The following is a 15,734-nucleotide window of genomic DNA, read 5'->3' on the forward strand; positions in this document are numbered from 1 at the left end:
TTTCAAATACATCTGGAAACGCTCGGTGGCCCAAACAACAGCCAATGCTTCCTTATCCAGTGTAGAGTACTTTTGTTCGGTTTTAGTCAAGCTTTTACTGGCAAAACTGATGGGCCTCAATTCGCCACGAATTCGCTGCAATAATACCGCTCCCAATCCGTGATCACTGGCATCCGTCACAAGGAACGTTGGGTTATGTATGCTATAGTATGCTAGATGCTGTGTTTTTGACATTGCCTTTTTGATTTTTTCAAAAGCACGTTTTTCCACGTCGGTCCAAATGAACTTGATTCCTTTATGGAGCATACTTCTCAGAGGGGCAGAGATCGTGGAGAGATTAGGAATGAATTTTCCTACGTAATTCACTAATCCCATAAAACTGCGCAGCTCCTTAGTGTTCTTCGGGTTCCTGAAACGTTGAATAGCTTCTACTTTATCATTCATGGGTAGGATTCCTTTTCCGGACAGTGAGTGTCCCATGAAAACCACAGACGTTTTACCGATTTGGCACTTCTCCAGATTTACTGTTAACCCGTGTTTCTGCAACCTCGCTAGTACAGCTTTTACCCGGGCATCATGTTCCGCTTGAGTCGTGGCGAAAATCAGTACATTCGTCGATTTCTCTTTGGAACACCTCAGCCGAACAATTCATCCCAAACATCAACCTCTTGTACCTATAGTAGGCATTAGGAGTCACAAATGTGGTGATCGCTCGGGAGGCTGGAGCGAGTTCAATCTGGTGAAATGCCTTCACCAAATCAATTTTACTAAAATATCTACATCCCTCGAGATACGGCATGATTTCGTCGAATGTTGGTAGAGGGTGGCGCTCCGGGATGATAGCTTTATTCGCTCGACGCATATCAACACACATATTCAAAGGTGCCGGTTCTATGATGTCTTGCCGCAGTAGGTCCCCCAATTTCTCTTCAACTAGCTTCTGCAACGGGATTGGTAGTCTCCTACATGGTTGTTGAACCGGGTCGACCGCTGCGTCGATTTTCAGCTCCTCCTTCGTCGAGACGCTAAAAACTTCTGCGTGGATCTCCAAAACACCCAACTCCATCGATGATTGCTTGCCCAACAGATTGCCTCCTTTTTCTGAATCTACCACGTAGATTTTGTGATGAACAGTTTTCGTTTTCGTCGAGATATCAGCCTTTATCACTTTATTTACCTTCAACGAACCATCTCCATAAACACGCAGCACTTTACTAGATTTCTGCACACTGCTAACTTTACATCCTTTCTTTTTCAGGTCTCTCCACGTCTTGCGGCTGATTACGTTCACGTGAGCTCCGGAATCGATGATCCAGTCAACTTTCACTCCTCCAGTGTAGCAAGTTACCTTATCATGATCAGTGCCAGTTGAACATATTTGCTGGATATCACTGCCGCTTTCTTCTTCCTCCGTGTCACAATCTTCCGATTCAGATTCACAACTTCTACGTGAATCAACTTGAAGCGCCCACTTTCTCTTTCGAGGCATACTTTTCTTGACGGACTTCGTTTTACACATCTTTCTAAAGTGTCCGACAAGCTTACATTTGTCACATTCTTTACCGTGGGCCGGGCAGTTCTTGTCATTTGCATAGTGACCTCTCTGGCCACATCGGAAGCACACTTCTTTTTTCTTGTATTGTTTCACTTCGTTAACAATATCCTGATCACTTTCTGTAGAAATTGCACATTTAGCCATTTGCTCTCGATTCCTTTGCACTGTTTCTAGGATTCTAGCTTCTTCGACGATGACGTCCACTGTCATTATTTTCTTTTTAAGAATAATTTCTCGTAGCTCGCTCATCCGACAGTGGTCGAAAATCTGCTCGGTGATCCGCATGTCCAACGCAGCGCCATAGTCACAGAGGCGACCTTGTTCTTTCAACCGGCTTACAAATTTATCCAAACTTTCGTTTTCGTCTTGCTTAAGGTTCCGGAAAACATAGCGATCGTATGGCACGCTTGCCATCGGTGCGAAGTGATTATCGAGGAGTCTAACTGCTTCATGATAAACGTCGGTGCCTACTGGTGGCGGTGCATCGTTTCCCGGTATATCGAAGAAAATATCTTGGACTTCCTGACCCGCAAAATGCAACAGATATGATTTTTTCCGCGATGGTAAAGCGATACAGTTTACGTCCATATACAGCTCCAATGATCTCTTCCATCTCCGCCATCTAGTTCCAATGGACGAAGTGTCCCTTGTGTCGAAAGGTTGCAAGGTTGCTTTTGGGGTTTCCATTGTTTACTTTTTCGCAACTTTGGCGTTTACACTGTTCCCCTTTAGATCACCGTAGTCACCCTCGCCTTTATGACAGGTGACGTACGTGACAGCTGCTTCTGCACGAGTTTTTCGTGCACTTTTTGTTGCCCCACTACTCTGTATCAGCTTTTCTAAAATCCGGAGCTTTTTTTTTTATTTGCTTGACTGCCTTTTTTCACTCTTAGTACTTTCTTTATTCGAATTTTTGTTTTTTCCGCGTTAACTTTTCACTCGCAATGTAATAGACGCGTTCGCCAGGACTTTAATCAATATGCTCTTCGTTTTGTTTTCCGTATTTGGCCGTAAATCCCAATTTTCGTCGCCAAAATGTTGGGAGCGTGAATGAAACGCACGCCTATCGAATACAAGAGCTTTTATTAACCTTTGCATCCCCAACCTCTTTTGTGCATCAAAATTTTGGGGATGTTTTTGCTCTAATTCATTCAATTTTTGACCGATTTGTTTGAAATTTTCAGATATGAACCGGAAATTATCATAGTTTCAGAGGATCGATCGATTGGACATGTCGGTCCACCGGTTCCGGATTTATACGGAATCCCAGTGGGGTCTGTCGGGTGGCCATATCGGACATTTTTGACTTTTGTGTTTGTTATTCGTACCAATATCGTCTCTTTATACCCGCATCGTGAAGAAAAATTGGTTTCAATGCTTCTGAATGAATTTGAAAGCACGATGGCCACACTGGAACCGGTTCCGGGGCTCTAACTGGGGACATATATCAGATTGCTTCGAAATGTATCATGAGGCATATCAATCATCGGCATTTTTTGGTGAAAGTTGTTTTGAAATTAGATTTAGATTGCTACTATCAATTACGATCCTTTTGATCCAGTTGATCCAAACATCCCGGGACACCTGGAACCAATTCCGAAGACCCTGTGGAAGACTTGAATCCGGTTTTTGAAAAAAAAAAACATAGCATGCGACATATCAAACTTCATGATTCACCATGACAAAAATGTAGGATAACATTTTTTAGATCTTGATTCTACTTCTGGCCAGCTCCGGGGTAGACCTGTGCGCCAGCACCGGTTCCATGGTAGACCTGTGTGCCGAATGAAATTTAATCGGTGGCGGCGTGATAAAAAAATAGCCAGCGGTGGTAGCGACACCGTTGGCGGTGTATCGCCGTAGAAATTTCTCCGGAAGTTCCCCCAGGTAAACTTATTCGGATAGGCGTCCCCCACCGATGGGGTTAGATAAAACGCTTTGTTCTCGCACATTTCAAGTTGGGGACCATATAATTTCGCACAGATGTGTAAAACAAGTTGAAATACATCATCAGAACCGGTGCCTCCCCGAAATTGGGGTTTATTGAAAAAAATAAAAATAAATCATGGGTTGTAGCACCGAATCAGTTCATTATCGTAACAGCTACCGAAAAACGTCTCTCGCGGTATGCCACCTATCGAGAGTATATACAGACATGATAAGTGAAAGATTTGCTCATTCTCATTTGGATTGAAACCCTGTCCTCCGGAAGTTTCTCCAGGAATTTCATCGGAAGTTCCTCCAGAAATTCCACCGGAAGTTCCTCCAGGAATTCCTCCGGAAGTTCTCCAGAAATTCCTCCGGAAGTTTCTCCAGGAATTCCTCCGGAAGTTTCTCCAGGAATTCCTCCAGGAATTTCATCCATGAATTCCTCCGGAAGTTCATCCAGGAATTCCTCCAGAAGTTCATTCAGGAATACCTGCGGAAGTTCCTCCAGGATTCCTGAAGGAACTTCCGGAAGAATTACTGAAAGAACTGCCGATAGAATTCCTGAAGAAACTTCCGAAGGAATCCCCGAGGTAACTTCCGGAGGAATTCCTGAAGTAACTTCCTTGGGAATTCCTGAAGAATTTCGGAGGAATTGCTGAAACAATTTTCTGAAGAATTTTTGAAGGATCATCCGAAGGAATTTCTGAAGGATCTTTCGAAGGAAATCCTGAACGAACTTCTGAAGGAATTCTTGAAGGAACTTCAGGAGGATTTCCTGGAGGAACTCCCGGAGGAATTCCTGGAGGACCTTCCGGAGGAATTCCTGGAGGACATTCCGGAGGAATTCCTGGAGGACATTCCGGAGGAATTCCTGGAGGACCTTCTGGAGGAGTTCCTGGAGGACATTCCGGAGGAATTTCTGGAGAAGTTTCCGTGGGAATTCCTTTAGGAGTTTCAGGAGGAATTCCCGGAGGAATTTCCGGAATAATTCCTGGAGAAATTACCGGAGAAATTCCTGGAGAAATTTCCGCAAAAAATTCTGGAGGAGTTTCCGGTAAATTCCTGGAGGAATTTCCGGAGAAATTCCTGGAGGAATTTTCGGAAAAATTCCTGGTGGAACTTCCGGAAGAATTCTTGGAGGAATTTCTGGAAAAATTCCTGGAGGAATTTCCGGAGGAATTCCTGGAGGAATTTCCGGAGGAATTCGTAGAGGAATTTCTGGAGGAATTCCTAGAGGAATTTCCGGAGGAATTTTCGGAGTAATTTCCGGAGGAATTCCTGGAGGAATTTCCGGAGGAGTTCCTGGAGGAACTTCCGGAGGAATTCCTGGAGGAATTTCCGGAGGAGTTCCTGGAGGAACTTCCGGAGGAATTCCTGGAAAAACTTCCGGAGGAATTCCTGGAGGAATTTCCGAAGGAATTCCTGGAGGAATTTCCGGAGAAATTCCTAGAGGAATTTCCGGTGGAATTACTGGAGGAACTTCCGGAGGAATTCCTGGAGAACTTCCGGAGGAATTCCTGGAGAACTTCCGGAGAAATTCCTGGAGGAACTTTCGAAAGAATTCCTGGAGGAACTTCCGGAGGAATTCCTGGAGGAACTTCCGGAGGAATTCCTGGAGGAACTTCCGGAGGAACTCCTGGAGGAACTTCCGGAGGAATTCCTGGAGGAACTGCCGGAGGAATTCCTGGAGGAACTGCCGTAGGAGTTCCTGGAGGAACTTCCGGAGGAATTCCTGGAGGAACTGCCGGAGGAATTCCTGGAGGGGCCTAACGAGGAATCCCTGGAGGGGATTACGGAGGAATTCCTGGAGGAACTGAAGGAGGAATTCCTGGAGGAACTTCCGGATGAATTCCTGGAGGAACTCCCGGAGGCATTCCTGGAGAAACTTCCGTTGGAATTCCTGGAGGAACTTCGGAGGAATTCCTGGAGGAACTTCGGAGGAATTCCTGGAGGAACTTCCGGATGAATTCCTGGAGGAACTTCCGGAGGAATTCCTGGAGGAACTTCCGGAGGAATTCCTGGAGGAACTTCCGGAGGAATTCCTGGAGGAACTTCCGGAGGAATTCCTGGAGGAACTTCCGGAGGAATTCCTGGAGGAACTTCCGGAGGAATTCCTGGAGGAACTTCCGGAGGAATTCCTGGAGGAACTTCTCGAGGAATTCCTGGAGGAACTTCCGGAGGAGTTCCTGGAGGAACTTCCGGAGGAACTTTAGCAGGAATTCCTGAAGAACTTCCGGAGGAATTCCTGGAGGAACTTCCGGAGGAATTCCTGGAGGAACTTCCGGAGGAATTCCTAGAGGAACTTCCAGAGGAATTCCTGGAGTAACTTCCGGGCGAATTCCTGGAGGAACTTCTAAAGGAATTCATTGAGGAACTTCCGGAGGAACTACTGGAGGAACTTCCAGAGGAATTAGTGGAGGAACTTCCGGAGGAATTCCTGGGGGAACTTCCAGAGATATTCATGGTGGAACTTCCGGAAAAATTCATGGTGGAACTTCCGAAAGAATTCTTGGAGGAACTACCGGAGTATTTTCTGGAGAAAGTTCCGAAGAAATTTCTGGAGGATCTTCCGGAGAAATTCCTGGAGGAACTTCCGGAGGAATTCCTGGAGGAACTTCCGGAGGAATTCCTGGAGGAACTTCCGGAGGAATTCCTGGAGGAACTTCCGGAGGAATTCCTGGAGGAACTTCCGGAGGAATTCCTGGAGGAACTTCCGGAGGAATTCCTGGAGGAACTTCCGGAGGAATTCCTGGAGGAACTTCCGGAGGAATTCCTGGAGGAACTTCCGGAGGAATTCCTGGAGGAACTTCCGGAGGAATTCCTGGAGGAACTTCCGGAGGAATTCCTGGAGGAACTTCCGGAGGAATTCCTGGAGGAACTTCCGGAGGAATTCCTGGAGGAACTTCCGGAGGAATTCCTGGAGGAACTTCCGGAGGAATTCCCGGAGGAATTCCCGGAGGAACTTCCGGAGGAATTCCCGGAGGAACTTCCGGAGAAATTCCCGGAGGAACTTCCGGAGGAATTTCAGGAGGAACAGGAGGAACTTCCGGAGGAATTCCTGGAGGAACTTCCGGAGGAATTCCTGGAGGAACTTCCGGAGGAATTCCTGGAGGAACTTCCGGAGGAATTCCTGGAGGAACTTCCGGAGGAATTCCTGGAGGAACTTCCGGAGGAATTCCTGGAGGAACTTCCAAGGAATTCCTGGAGGAACTTCCGGAGGAATTCCTGGAGGAACTTCCGGAGGAATTCCTGGAGGAACTTCCGGAGGAATTCCTGGAGGAACTTCCGGAGGAATTCCTGGAGGAACTTCCGGAGGAATTCCTGGAGGAACTTCCGGAGGAATTCCTGGAGGAACTTCCGGAGGAATTCTTGGAGGAACTTCCGGAGGAATTCCTGGAGGAACTTCCGGAGGAATTCCTGGAGGAACTTCCGGAGGAATTCCTGGAGGAACTTCCGGAGGAATTCCTGGAGGAACTTCCGGAGGAATTCCTGGAGGAACTTCCGGAGGAATTCCTGGAGGAACTTCCGAAGGAATTCCTGGAGGAACTTCCGAAGGAATTCCTGGAGGAACTTCCGGAGGAATTCCGGAGGAATTCCGGAGGAATTCTTGGAGGAACTTCCGGAGGAATTCCTGGAGGAACTTCCGGAGGAATTCCTGGAGGAACTTCCGGAGGAATTCCTGGAGGAACTTCCGGAGGAATTCCTGGAGGAACTTCCGGAGGAATTCCTGGAGGAACTTCCGGAGGAATTCCTGGAGGAACTTCCGGAGGAATTCCTGGAGGAACTTCCTGGAGGAATTCCTGGAGGAACTTCCGGAGGAATTCCTGGAAGAACTTCCGGAGGAATTCCTGGAGGAACTTCCGGAGGAATTCCTGGAGGAACTTCCGGAGGAATTCCTGGAGGAACTTCCGGAGGAATTCCTGGAGGAACTTCCGGAGGAATTCCTGGAGGAACTTCCGGAGGACTTCCTGGAGGAACTTCCGGAGGAATTCCTGGAGGAACTTCCGGAGGAATTCCTGGAGGAACTTCCGGAGGAATTCCTGGAGGAACTTCCGGAGGAACTTCCGGAGGAATTCCTGGAGGAACTTCCGGAGGAACTTCCGGAGGAATTCCTGGAGGAACTTCCGGAGGAATTCCTGGAGGAACTACCGGAGGAATTCCTGGAGGAACTTCCGGAGGAATTCCTGGAGGAACTTCCGGAGGAATTCCTGGAGGAACATCCGGAGGAATTCCAGAAGGAACTTCCGGAGGAATACCTCGCCACCACCGCCACCACCGCTGGCTATTTTTTATCACGCCGCCGCCGATTAAATTTCATTCGGCGCACAGGTCTACCTCGGAACCGGTGCTGGCGCACAGGTCTACCCCGGAGCTGGTTTGATATGTCGCATGCTATGTTTTTTTTTTTCCAAAAACCGGATTCAAGTCTTCCACAGGGTCTTCGGAATTGGTTCCAGGTGTCCCGGGATGTTTGGATCAACTTGATCAAAAGGTTCAAAATTGATAGTAGAAATCTAAATCTAATTTCAAAACAACTTTCACCAAAAAATGCTGATGATTGATATGCCTCATGATACATTTCGAAGCAATTTGATATATGTCCCCAGTTAGAGCCCCGGAACCGGTTCCAGTGTGGCCATCGTGCTTCCAAATTCGTACAGAAGCATCGCAAACAATTTTTCTTCACGATGTGGGTATAAAAAGACGATATTGGTACGAATAACAAACACAAAAGTCAAAAATGTCCGATATGGCCACCTGACAGACCCACTGGGATTCCGTATAACTCCGTAACCGTTGAACTGACATGTCCAATCGATCGATCCTCTGAAACTATGATAATTTTTGGTTTATGTCTGAAAGTTTCAAACAAATCGGTCAAAAATTGAATGAATTAGAGCAAAAACATCCCCAAAATTTTGATGCACAAAAGAGGTTGGGGATGCAAAGGTTAATCAATCCTCTTTGGCACGGTTGCCAATTATTAAAATGTAATCATAACAGAAATGCTATGCCAAAGTATGTCATTCCGTTGATAACATTCTTTACCTGAATTGAGATAACGATTCGTTAAGATTTATATCGTTTTTGGAAATAATTTAGAGTAAAGAAATATCGACAAAAATATTTAATTTTGTATAAAGAACTTCGAAGTAGTTTGACGAATGGTTGGTCGGGTATTGGTCCATATTGAGAAGTACCGAAAGGGCGCAGATTCGAATGATTCAACTTTCATATTACTTCTAAAAAAGAGTTTATTTCAAATGCCAGATCCCTTCGGACTATTGATGGGGAAAAGTACATACCATTCGTCGGTGTTTGTTTTATGAAGCTCCTTCCAATCCTTCGTGTAACCTGTAAAAAAAATAGATAAAATAGTATACGCAGCGAATGGATTGCAGTTTCAACAATAGTGCAAAGCAGCGTGGTAGAATTGCATTAAATCTTTTATTTGCCGGAATCAGGGTGACCACTCTAGTCGACAAAATAAATTCCCGGGTTTTTTTCCCGGTAGGATTTTCAAAATTTTCCCGGAAATTTTTAAAAGTGCCAGAGAGGGTTTTGATTATGTAAAACAATGTATTTTATTTGAACAAAGAGAATAGTTTCTTGGAATATAGAATGTACAACATTATGTTTATTTATCAATTCATTTATTTGATAATAATAATTGAATTCTAACATTCTAACATACTCATGACTCGCTGTAGAAGACTTCAAGTTCTAACTGCTATATTGTTCGAAAAGCTTTTGAGATATTGATTGCACTCTAGAATCTATGTGCCAGGAAAATAATGAAAAGCGCGCATATCGATGGTTTCGTGCAATACTGGCACAACTCAAAATACTTCACTTTTGACATTTTGATTGCAAAGCACAGTATAAACAGTATAAAGTAACACTTGACAAACACTCAGGTCGAAATCCACAATTAATTGGCAGGTTTTGTTCTATTATTGGCAGGGGGGTTTTTGTCGACCAAATTTTATAAAATTTTGCCACAATATTCTTTGATATGCAAAGAATGTTTAGGCCAAATTTGAGCCTAGTCAGTCATAAAAACCCCCCTGCCAATAATAGAACAAAACCTGCCAAAGCCGTCATTCCCCCTACCTTGAATTAATTGATTTTTTCAAGTTTATTTTTATAAAAACACATAAAAGTCAGGTCCTCTATTGTTTTGTATTCGGTAGATCTTATATTTTTGCAGTACCTTTGGTAAATCGTTCGTAGGCGCACCTTCTTAACTGAACTGTCCATTATTTAATTTTAAAAAGATTATGAAATATAGGTAGGAAGTTTGAACAGTTTGGTGTGTTAAAAATGCATCAAATAGCAGTATTGAACGACAAGCCACCATAAACTGGTACCTGGAAATCTGCGTAAATTGCAGGAAGCTCCCAAGGAATTCCAAAAATTTGAATAGACTTCATAAAAGTTCCTGAACATATAAAAGCAATGGAATATGGATTCTTCGCAATTTAATCAGAATATTTATTGTAAAAGTAGTAAGGATTGCTAATAAAATTTAAGAAAATTATTTAAAGCTCGTAAGACTTTTTTGAACAAACACTTGAAAATAGGCAGGAATTTGAAAAAAAAAAATTTGGGGTTGTATACAAGACACGACCGCTCGACGTAAACAACGTAAAACCAAATATAGTACACTGAACCAACTATTCCGCTCTTTATAGAAGAGAAGGAACCATCCCACGACAATACTACCCAGCTTTAGCAGCATCTCCCTCTCTATGAAGGAGTAGGGACTCCGCTGTCTAGCGGCTGGACCACCCCATTCATACAACCCAGTTCAATAATAGATAATACCCTAAAAGTTGGCAATTACCAAGGATTGGAACGCGCTGTATAGGGGATGCATGATGCATGAAAGAACTAAAATTTTCAATAGTTTAGCGTTGATAATCAATAGTTTCAATACTACTGGCAAATTGGTGGAAAGTTTACGAATCGATTGATATATAAATCATTAAAATCCATTGGAAGATAAAGGACCTATTATTGTTACAAATCTTACATGATTTCGTCACGGTCTCCAGTTTTGAAATTCTCATTTGACACCCTGTATCCGACTCTTCCCCTTAGACGTAGTTTACGTCAAAAGGCGATAAAACTTTATTAAATATCGTTTGAAGACCTAGCATTACTATAAGTCATTATCAAAATCCAAATAGGCCAAATGTTGGTGAAAACTTATGAGAAAGTAGGTATTGTACGTGGATTTCCCTATTGGACCCGACCGTTCGAAATATTCGCTCCTTGAACAGTCGTTCAAATCGCCGTTTTCACCTTCACACCCGTTTTCATATTAAAATCTGTCAAAACTAGTTTGCCCACGTGCTGTTTCTCTCGGACTTCTCTTTTTTTTCGATGTTTTGACAGACAAGGAACAAAAAAACAAGGCAATCTACCAAACATTTATTGAGTTTAGCAAACCTTGTTGCAAAAGGGAACGTTTGAAATAGGCAAGTGAACCGACCTTCGAAGCCATTGGTCAAGTAAATCCACAATAATTAAAGGAATTCTGATGAAATTATACTACTAAAAATTTAATCAAATCAATATTTAATTAAGCATTGTTTCGGGACTGATTTGTGATTCGATTCTGTAGAATGCAAACCTTTCCCTTAAAACTAATTCCCTTTTGTTATAGAGGAAAGCTTAATCTGTTGGATACAAATCATTATTTTCTCAGAAAATGCTCGCTTCAGAATAAAAATTCTTCAATGTATTTTCAGTGCGCACGCTCCTGCGGCTCTGGCCTGGCGTGCATTTTTTTAGACAGATTGATATGACATTTTTAAAATGCAAATATCCTTCTATTAGTTGCACTTAATTAATTAAGAATATATAATCGTCATTAATCAAAGAGCAGAACTTTTTGCACAAAATGTAGGACAACACTGTTTGCCTTCCAATGTTTGTTTACAACCAACAATGTTTGGATTAAAAAAAATAATAGATTTGAAAAAAAAAAAATCCCGACGACTTCATCAAATTCCCGGGGTTTTCCCGGTGATTTCAAATTCCCGGGTTTTTCCTGGTTTCAGCACTGCATTTACAACATTAATTCGAATTCAACACATTGAATCACGAGCTCGCCCAGCTCTACGGCGAACCCAGTACCCAGAAGGTAGCTAAAGCCGGAAGGGTACGATGGGCAGGGCATGTTGCAAGAATGCCGGACAGCAGCCCTGCAAAGATGGTGTTCGCTTCCGATGCGCTTCCGAGCGCAGCGAGCGAGGTGGGCAGACCAGGTGCAAAACGATTTGGCGAGCATGGGGCGCTTTCGAGGATGGAGAGATGCGGCCTCGAACCGTGTATTGTGGGGACAAATTGTTGATTCAGTGTTATCTGTTTATAGATGTAAACTAAATAAATGAAAAATGAAACATTGAATCAAGAAAGGCCACCACTGGGGTATAAATTTGGATTTTTTATTTTCTTCGGAAAATTCCTCGAAATTTTCTCAGGAAATTCTTCGGTAATTAACCGAGAAATTTTTCTGAATTTCCTCGGCAAATTATTTGGATTTTTTTCGGCAAATTTCTTTTATAATTTTCTTGAAAATTCTCCGATGTTTCCTCTGGAAATTCTTTTAATTTTTTTGAGCTCGTTGATTTTTAAAAAAAAATTCTCAGGAATTTCTTTCAAACTTCATCCGGTATTTTTTCATTACTATTTTGGCTATTTCTTGGGAAATTTTTCGAAATTCTCTCCAGAAAATATTCGAAATTTCAGCGGAAAAGTCTTCGGAATTTCATCAGAGTGCAGCAACCTAGAACAGTAATTATAGGTTTCTTGCCTCACGCGCCGAAATGTAGGCAATTAACTATCTATAAAAAGTTTTCAACAGTGCCTGACGAAATTCAATATTTCAATAATTTAGCGCTTTTATTCAATTGTTTTTAATAGTTGTGCAAAATATTAAAGAGTTTGTCAATCGATTGATACAAAAATCAGAGTCTATTATATATAGAGTTACGCAAAGAGTGAAGCCAAATCTACCTATTTTTTTTTTTTTTTACAAGGGAGAATGCATTTACACACTAACCCAGTACACGTGCATTGTAGTTGCCAAACTACCACACGGAAGTGTACTGGACTCGACCATACCGGTAATACCGACTAAACTCCCTTGGGCTCCACCATCGTTTCCCCCAGGAACTACCTCGCAGTACTACTTCTGGGGGGACGGCAGTACTAAGCGTACTCGCTCATTATCGCTCACACAGGCACTCGTCCCACGCGAGACTGACTTGGGTGCTCGCACACCATTCACTCCATTTGAGTCTTACTTGGATGCTCTCCCCGGCGCTCCGCTGCCATGCCTCGAGGTGTCAATAGCGGTAACTGCCTGGGCCTACAGATATTACGCTACGACACTCCTGCCTCAGCACGAGCAGATCAATCACACCACTACCGAAGCAGACCACACGCTACCCCTGCCGAAGCAGGACACTCCCCATGCACCACATGTGCACAACTGTAGGTGTGTGGGTACAACCCACTGCTACCCTGCCGCCGAAGCAGCTTCTCCAAAGACCATTCGCTCCATGTGACCCTTTTCGGGTGCTCACTCTAACACTCCACTGCCATGCCTCGAGGTGTCGAGAAGGTACCTCGACTCCTACCTCAGCATGTGCAGTCCATACCTCAGACTTCTGTTGCGCTTCGAGGTGTCGATAGCGGTAACCGCCTGGGCCCTACAGATATTACGCTACGACACTCCTGCCTCAGCACGAGCAGATCAATCACACCACTGCCGAAGCAGACCACGCTACCCTGCCGAAGCAGGGACACTCCCCATGCACCACATGTGCACAACTGTAGGTGTGTGGTACAACCCACTGCTACCCTGCCGCCGAAGCAGCTTCTCCAAAGACCATTCGCTCCATGTGACCCTTTTCGGGTGCTCACTCTAACACTCCACTGCAATGCCTCGAGGTGTCGATGGGATACCTCGACTCCTACCTCAGCATGTGCAGTCCATACTCAGACTTCTGCTGCGCTTCGAGGTGACAATAGCGGCGACACGCCATGACAACTCCTGCCTCAGCACAACCAGATCACTCACTCGGATCCCTGCCGAAGCAGCTCACGCGCTACCCTACCGAAGTAGGGACACTCCCCAACTCACTCTAACACTCCACTGCCATGCCTCGAGGTGTCGATAGCGGTATGTAGGGACCAATCAACGATACTACGCTACGACACTCTTACCTTAGCATGTGCAGTCCATACTCAGACTTCTGCTGCGCTTCGAGGTGACAACAGCGGTGACGCGCTATGACTCTCCTGCCTCAGCACAAACAGATCACTCACTCCCTGCCGAAGCAGCTCACGCACCACCCTACCGAAGTAAGGACACCCACATGCCAATTGGCACTCCCTGGGCTTGTGCTTTTGAAGCGGCACACAGTCGCTTTGATAGAGTCCGCTTACGGGCACTTGTGGTTTTTTGGGAGGGATTTTAGCAGAGCCCACTGCTAAATCCCACCACGCCCTAGGCAGTTCTCCCTGACTCGCAGACAGCTGGGGAGGGGTCGTCAAGCCCTTGGACATGGTCCATGCTGTCCCTGCTGTCCCTGCTGCCCCTACCTATTGAACTGTCAAACCGTCTACCTATCGAGCAAAGTAAACAAATGATTGTTGGTAAGGCGGAAGTATTGTTATCGCCTGATGATTATTATGGCGAATTAAAACTCATGAATTGAAATGTATTAGATTTGTTCTAGAAACAGCTTCAAAAAACTTCAATACACCCCCAATAAAGTTGCAACAAGAAACTCACGTGTTTGCACTCTGCTGGTGACTTTGGTTATCGAATTAAAAAGCTTTAGAAGTGATCAGTCCCGTGAAGTCACTTGAAGGGTTGAACAAAAAAATATTCATAAAGAGCATCATTCAGAATAAGAGTAAGAAGATCCTCTTTGCGCAATTCTATATAATAGACTCTGACAAAATCATCAAAATCGGTTGAAAGATGGCTGAGATATTAGCCCATATTTCCTGACCACTTTTCGTGACGGCCTCAAATTTGATTCTGCAGAATTTATTTATTTATCATCAGACTAAGGCCGGAGTGGCCTGTGCTGCACATAAAAGACTTCTCCATTCAGCTCGGTCCATGGCTGCACTTCGCCAACCACGCAGTCTGCGGAGGGTCCGCAAGTCGTCCTCCACCTGATCGATCCACCTCGCACACTGTGCACCTCGCTTTCTTGTTCCCGTCAGATCGTTGTCGAGAACCATTTTCACCGGATTACTGTCCGACATTCTGGCTACGTGCCCGGCCCACCGCAGTCTTGATTCTGCAGAATGGCCCCCCTATTTTCCCCGAAGGACGTATTCTACGTCAAAAGAATTTATTTGTAGTAACTATCGAATATAAATATGTTCGCATTAACGATTCCTCCCTGATACCGGTTCTAAGCTTCAATGCAGAGTACACGATCTTTGTTCCCCAATGACAGGTGTACGGGCCCTTGGTTTACAGTTAGTAAAACAGTAAGAGCAACTTCACCAGTGATACAAATCATCGATTTAGGACCGAACAGACACTTTTAATTTCAATATGTTTTGAACCATACTTTAGATCAATGAATAAAAAAATGCCTTGCACCAGTGGTCTAAATTCCAGTTCCAAATTTATTTTTATGCAACTTTTCTGCTATTTTATTTTGGATCTTGTATACTGCCATTATACGCATACTTGTCCTATGTTTGCTATGGGATTCCCTATATACATGGGACAGTTATGCGTATAACGACAGTATAGATGTTGGTCCATTTTTGGACCAGAATCCGTGTTGTTTGGAACAAGATGTATCGAGATGGTTGCTGGATATTTCAAACAAACGAAGCATGAAATGGAAAAAGATCAAAGTTTCTGCATCCAATACCTGGTAGCATTGACGATGGAAGAAGGATTGCAGTAACAGATTGAGAATGGCAGACATTTTTGCCTGCCATGTTTTCGGTTGATTTCAGAGCGGCGGTGGGTACATACGCACATGGGATCAATTTCTTCGCCCACGATGGCTTTCCGTACAGCATTTCCACACCGTATAATTGTTTTGTCGAGGATTCTGTGTTAAGTATGTTTAATGATATTGCAATACTGCTAATAAATATATAATATTTAATACATACATGATTTGATTATCGGCTTTATCGGTCAGTTCATGAACTGACAAATCATTCATTATAATCACGATCGTAAAATTTA

General features: G+C 44.0%; 1 protein-coding gene across 2 annotated transcripts in view; it reads right to left on the reverse strand.

The window, feature by feature from the left end:
• The window catches only part of LOC134226946 (putative helicase mov-10-B.1), a 105,662-nt gene that overhangs the window by 34,982 nt on the left and 54,946 nt on the right, over window positions 1-15,734 (reverse strand). For both annotated transcript variants that reach the window (XM_062708082.1, XM_062708080.1), the window contains exon 2: window positions 8,791-8,839. Coding sequence is in view for 1 of the 2 variants with exons in the window: in XM_062708080.1 (XP_062564064.1) it covers window positions 8,791-8,839 (49 nt within the window). In the remaining variant the exon portion in view is untranslated. The remainder of the gene's footprint in view (window positions 1-8,790; window positions 8,840-15,734) is intronic.

This window comes from Armigeres subalbatus, chromosome 3 (assembly GCF_024139115.2).
Source record: "Armigeres subalbatus isolate Guangzhou_Male chromosome 3, GZ_Asu_2, whole genome shotgun sequence".
In the NCBI taxonomy this organism is placed as follows: Eukaryota; Metazoa; Arthropoda; class Insecta; order Diptera; family Culicidae; genus Armigeres; species Armigeres subalbatus.